Raw genomic sequence first — 6,965 nt, forward strand, 5'->3', positions numbered from 1 at the left:
TGGTGAGTATTGCTAATCCTAAAACCTATTGCAGCCTAACCCTAATAAAATCATCCTAACATTAACTGTTAAAATGAGTTAGGTTATTGTTAGAAACCAGAATGTAATACAATATTGCATAATGGTGTCTCAATCTTCCTCCAGGAGAATAAAGATAGGGAAGTGGAAGAGCAGCGACGACAAGAATTTGAGAAGAGACGTTTACAGAAGAGACATTCTATGGCCACATGCGGTGCTCTAGAAGCTTACCAGACAAAGGATGAACTTGAAATGACTTTGGAGAAGAACCTACGTAATACACGCAGGCCATTTGGTGTCCGTCTGTGTAGGATGAGATCTTTGGGGACAAATAATACCACCTCCTCAATACCTTGCAGAGTCCAGAGGAAGAAAATCCAAGAATATTGTGACCAGAAAAATGCTGACGAGATGAGAGAGGTGTCCGAGCGTGTTCTAAGGCAGCAGATGGAATATAAAAATTGTAACATTTACACTGGTTATAAAAGTAGCCTTTATCCAGTGTCTGTAACACACACAAGTACCCCTTGTCAGCCAGTATCCAAAGCCAATTTTCAAGCACCGTCTCAAACACCCATGAATGGGAGGCAGATTGCCCCATTGTCACTTGGAATACCTGGATCTTATGTATCTGAACAAGTACTAACTCAACCTGTGTATTTAGAAGACCAGTGGCAATATATACCTGAGTTACATGATCGTTCATTACAAGAGTCTGATGCAAAGTGTTGTACAGACCCATTCACCAAGACTAAAGTAGATACACCCTCTCAAGCAAGTGAACCTCCTCTCTTATTGAATCAGTTATTAGACCAACTAGAAACGGAAACTTTAGGACATTCCAAAGTATTGTACGTTAAAGAAATGCCCAGACGATCAATGTCCAGTCATGCACTAGACTATCTAATGCCTGAGACGTTAAAATCATTAGATGGAGGCGAGATCCATGGAGAGTCAGCTCCTCAATGTACATGTCAGTTTCCCAAGAAATCACTATCTCAGCCTGGACCAAAAGCTATTAGTCAGTTAATATATCAAACTGAAGCTGAAATACCTTTTATTATGCCATTACCATCTGCTGCGATACCAGTCAAACATTTATTGCTAACAGGGCCTAGACATAATATGTTTAGACAGATCCCTTCTGAATCAAGCTATGTAAACTCACAAGACTTAACAGCCAAATATGGACTTGAAACTCGGAGCCAAGTACCAGAGGCTCAGTCTAAGTTTACTCAGAATTCACTGTATCAACCTGGATCAGTGACTGATAAACCAATACCAGCACATTCTGATTCTGAGGAACTAACTCAATCCGATCCTCAGTCGTCACTTACATCACAACATGAATCACAATGCCAGGCAGAAACAACGATATTAACTAAGCCGTTAGAACATTCTAAAGATCAGGCTTCTAAACAATTATCTAGAAATCTCAAAGATGATAATATAAAAGAACAACCTACTGGATCTGAGACTCATTTACATAAGACTAATAAGCAGACACTCTCTGGATCTGAAAATTCTACACAGTTATTAGCACAAACTGAACCAGAGATTCTAGCGCAGCCTGCACTCCTTTCTGTAGACCAGCATAGACCTGAAATATCCATAGAGAATATACAGCCAGAGGAACTAGAAAACTCTCAGCAGTCATTAGTCCCAACTGAACCTATATCTTTCTCCCAGAAATTAGCTCCAACAGAACCTGAGACTGTGTCAAATCCATTGATCCACCCTCATCCTGAAACTCTCAGACAGTCTGGACAATCCTTTTCCCAGTCCACTGCTAAGAATCCTAAACACTCATTCTCCCATTCTACCACTAAGACATTTAAGCAAACACTTATAAAACCTATGGTGAAGAACAACAGACAGTCACTAGCTTTGTCCGGGGGTCAGATGCCTAGTCCATCATTAATCCAGTCAAGGTCTGATACATCTAACCAAAATCAAAGTCTTTCTAGATCTGAAACTCCTAGGCTTTCACCTTCCCAGTCTGGATGTTTTATGTCTAGGATAAAATTTGTGGAACCTATTGCCGTCAAACAACAAATTACAGTTAAAGAAATAAATGGTCTGAGTCCACCAGCACAAGAGAAGTGTGTAGACCCATTGATCGAAACATCAAGAGGGTTACAACCACGAAATGCGACATACAATTTATCTGTAAAGAGCCCTAGAGATGTGCATGCTGTGGTACAAAGGGAAACTCTTAATCCTTGCTCTAAGTGGAAGAGGGAGTTAGAAAACACTTCAGAGAGAGGAGAAAGTGGTAGGTTAGAGGCAAAGATAGAAAATAGCAGTGTCAGAAATGATAGGAACAGTACTGAGCACAAGAGTGGAGAACAGAAGAATGCTATGATTGGTAGAAATGGAAGCAGCATCCCAAAGAAACCAAAAAATAATGAAATGGGAAATAGGAGAGTCTCGCTATCCAAAGATATAGGCCCCAGATCCACAAGTCCATCTGTTATAAAACAACCTATTTCCACCAGCAGACAGATACAAAAAGATATCCGAGACACCAAGATCCCTCAGAAAGGAAGTGCGCACAGTGCTGGGTCAAGTAAACCATCCTCAAGCAAAGCAGTAGGGGGTTTCAAGGAGAAAAGGGAGAGTTCCAATTCTAATAGTAGTGAATTGAGTAAATCTGAAAGCAAATGTAGCCCCTTGATCACTTCTAAACATTGTATTGCCTCTCCAGATAGCACCAGGCATAGTAAAGAGCACACAAAAGAGCCAGTCTGGACGTCAAAGATGTCAAATAAGAAATCCAGTACTGTAGCTAGAGTGGCCATTCATGTTATTAAACATTGTGAGGTCAACTCAACTCTTACTCGGGGGTCAAGAAGCCCATACTTAGACACTCACCCAATATGGAGGTGAGAAGCAGATTGAGAAATAAACATCTGAAATATGTATTACGGTACACAACAAAGCGCACAGCTTGTTGTGGTGTTAGAGCACCTAGCAGAAGCAGAGAGAAAGCCGCTCAACATAAGTTACTGTATGTGCAAAGCTCCAGGGAGTGAAGCATCACCTTTTGAGGAAGTAGTGTAAAATGTGGTGTAGCAGATAATGACAGGCTACATGTAGTAGTGCACATTTCCAGTGTGCTCTATACTACAGCATAAGAGGAACTTACTACAAGGAAGAGATAATGATTTTCTATTATTCCTAAGCAATGTAGCACTGCAAAGCAATATGAACTCCTGGACAAGACTGTGGTCAAAGGTACTCTGTAAAATGCCTGAAATACTTTTCTACATTTGTACCTGTAATTACTGCAAATAGAACAAGCTACAAATTTTTTTTGTGTACCTTTATTATCCAATGTACAATTTTCTGGATTAACCAGACATGTTGATTCTGTTTTATACAAATTTGGGTAAATTTTCACCTGTATCTTTGGGACAAATGTGTTCCTCAATATTAATGGAAGATTTTAACAAAGTACTGAATATTTTTCTAGAGTTGCACCAGAGTTTACCTTTCACCAATGTATGTGTCTAGTCTTCAAAATCATAATTGCAATACTTCCTGGTGTTTGGAAGATATCTGTATTGTACGGTACTCTGTCATGTGTCAAGGGATTTATTTATGAAAGTGGATATTTTCGTTCAGTTTGTGGAATATAAATATGAAGTTTGTGAAATTTTCTTCAATAAAGATTCAACTCTGAGAATAGTGCCTGAAAAGTGTGATAAGAAATGATCCAATAAAACAGGATCTTGTATAGGAGTCATTCTCCAGTATTGTCTGCTGTCACTAGGGTCTCCAATTCCAGAATCATTTTGAAAATCTTCAGATTCTCGGATTAATCATGAGAATTTAATCTCATGATTCCATGATTGTTTGCAAAGGAAGGGATTTTAAGAAAGCATTAGATTTGCAAATATATATTTAATTGTTCATAACAAAATAGTAGTGCAATTCTATAATAAGTTGGTTATATGCTTTTACTCTTTTTCCAAGTACAATTTACCACATCTCATTCCAATAGCCCTACCTCTTTTCCCTATTGACTTAGGGGGTTATTCTAGTTCATTCTTTCTGACAAAATCCTTCTTAGATGGACAAAACCATGTGCACTGCGGGTGGGGCAGATGTGACATGTGCAGAGAGAATTAGATTTGGGTGGGGTTTTTCTTCAAAGTGACATCTATATTGCAGTGTAAAAATAAAGCAGTCAGTATTTTCCCTGCACAGAAACAAAATAACTCACCCAAATCTAATTCTATCTGCACATGTTACATCTGCCCCCCTGCAGTGCACATGGTTTTGTCTATCTAAGAAGGATTTTGTCAGAAAGAATGAACTAGAATAAACCCCTTAATTATGTAGTGAGAGCGGTGGTCAGAAGAAATCCTATTCCTGAAGCTTCCCCGAATCTATCCCATCATCGTTGGTGGGTGCATTGTTTGGTCCTCTCCCACATGTATTTGCAGTAGAAGGGCTGGATCACATGATCACTCAGCTCACTCCCAGCCTGTCAGCGACTGAGAGCTGCCAAATCACATAGTCCTCCTGGTCTTCAGCTCTTCTAGTACTCTTGGACAGGCCAATGAACTGTAGTGCCTGATCACCTTAATCTGGCTCAGCCCAGGAGACATTTCAACCACCCTCCAACTGGATTCCCAGGCCCCACTTATGTTTTGAGTCCCATAATACCTGGGATTTAATGTTTATTGTTTTATATATATTATTTATCGGGGATCAAAGATAACAGAGACCATAGATCCTAGTACCAGAATCCCTAGATATCGCTCTAATGCTATGTACACACGGTGAGATTTGACATTAGATTTTGACTATATAGTCAAAATCGCATGCAGATCGCACAGCTTGTTTACCTTGCGCGCTCCTGTGACAGCACAAATAGACACCAGATAGATAGGGCAGCAATGACTATATATTGCAAATCTAATGCAGATTGTATGAATTGTATGTAAATAGTACAGAGATCGTAAAGATTGCATAGCACTCGAATCTTAAGTCGAATATCAAGGGAATCTCACTGTGTGTACACACCATAAGAGCAGTCTCCTCCTTCATTTTCTTGTTCCCATTTTATCTAACATATTGCTTTTCACTATATTTACTGTAGTTTATCTCAGGAATATAAGATACTTCTGGGCCTCATTTAATTGGTTTTGTTAAATATAAACTTTGTGTATTAAAATATTTTGGTATTTGTCCTATTTGAGACAGTAGTGTACGAGGTGCAGAAGCTTCAGCAATGTTTCACCGCACTGGTAAATTTGTCCTTCTTGTTAGGATGTTCCCCAGATCATTCTTTGTAGAAATCTACAAATATGCAATATGACGTTTTTGAGGAGCATCTGGAAAGCTACTGCCCGGGAAGAGCAGGAAGATAGCAGCTGCCAAGTATCGGGCCCGCAGCTATTAATCTCCACAGGGAGCAGGTGAGCGTACTCCCGCCACCACCCCCCTGGAGCCCGCCCGTGGATCAGCAATAATCCGCTGGTGGCACCCACTGCCCCCCACCCTACTGCTCGTGTGCGCCCGCACCCACCCCCCAGGAGCCTTCCCGTGGATATGATCAATTGTCATTTTAAGTGCAGTTTACCCTCTACCCTTGTTGGCAAGTGCCAGAGGCTGTATTTATTGTAATGCAAAACTTTCCTAGCAGCATCAGGATCTGCAAGGGAGTATGGCCTTGTAGGTTGTGTCCTCTCTTCAAATGGCCTGACATGAACAGACTGGCTTTATTTGGCGGGATCAGTAATGTGGCCTAATTTCTCCAAATATTGTTATGAACTTTAATGGGAAAGATTCCATAGGTTACAGTTCTCTTCTCATCATCTCAGCCTTGATGTAGACAAACATACAGTTTCAAACAATTATAACATTGTAGAATGAATTACTTTAATCTGTTGTTTTAGATATTAAACATTACTATTCTAACTGATTATTCTAAATAATCACAGAACAGTTAGACTGCACATATAGGGCCCTATTCAGCATGGATCACTAGAGAAAACATAAATAGATTATTGTCCGTCTGTACAAATGAATATGTGAGTGGTTAGCAATCCCATAGTAGTCGCAGTTTGACTGACAGGAAGCCAGTGTTTATGAGCTTAAAAGTGTTTGAAAAAAAGCAGGCGTGCCAAGGCATTTTTATGGTGGGTCTGTGATGGCAGCACTGACCTCTTCCAGCCATTCTCTTTTGGGAAAGACCTCTTCAATGTTCCAGGATTTGCAAATCGATCTGTGAATGCACCAACATTTGCAATGGGTGTATATTCTTTCTTTATGGGTGGCGGATTTTGGCCCGCAGTCAACTGCATTTCCTCTGGTTAGCGATCCATACTGAATTAGGCCCATAATACCAAGTACTCAATAATCTTTAACAATGACATGTTTCATCTATCGTAAAGTTGTTGGAGAGTGAATGTGCAAAGGAAGGTGCGATCGCGGACATTGTTTATATGCAGCCATCTGGGGATGTTTCTGTCTGTTTAGCACAAAGAGGGAAAAAACACATCTTGAGAAAAATATTTTTTTCTTTATATGAAAAGCTCACTGTGCAAACTGCGATGTCTCCCTTTTACGTAAACAGTCCTGTGTTACTTACAAGTCTTTATTCCTGTCTCTTGGTGACAGACCTCTATTTTATTCTTTCAAAAAGCCTTAATTGCCTGCGTAAGAATAACTATTTAAAGTTTTGTTTGCGACCTCACCTTATATGTTTACCTTGGTTAAGGGATTTGTATGCAAAATTACAGATCCACCATTAAACTATGCCTTGAGTCTTTCTGTCCGTATTAACAGAGATCCAGGATCAATTGTTTCTTTCTGAAGCAGGGCACATACTTGTCTGGAAATAAACACATGAAATAGCCCAGGTGCATAAAACAAGAAAACACAGAATAATTGTATACCCTTCAAGCATCACACATCCTGCATTACTCCCTTAT

At 39.8% G+C, this 6,965-nt stretch overlaps 1 protein-coding gene across 2 annotated transcripts in view; it reads left to right on the forward strand.

Moving 5' to 3' along the window:
* LOC146035640 (uncharacterized) overlaps nucleotides 1-3,659 on the forward strand; it is a 97,477-nt gene extending 93,818 nt beyond the window's left edge. For both annotated transcript variants that reach the window (XM_083159213.1, XM_083159214.1), the window contains exon 12: nucleotides 145-3,659. In XM_083159213.1, coding sequence (XP_083015339.1) covers nucleotides 145-2,907 — 2,763 coding nt within the window. In that variant the 3' untranslated portion in view covers nucleotides 2,908-3,659. The remainder of the gene's footprint in view (nucleotides 1-144) is intronic.
* The last annotated feature ends 3,306 nt before the right edge of the window (nucleotides 3,660-6,965 follow it).

This window comes from Crinia signifera, chromosome 9, assembly GCF_055691185.1.
Source record: "Crinia signifera chromosome 9, ASM5569118v1, whole genome shotgun sequence".
Classification (NCBI taxonomy): Eukaryota; Metazoa; Chordata; class Amphibia; order Anura; family Myobatrachidae; genus Crinia; species Crinia signifera.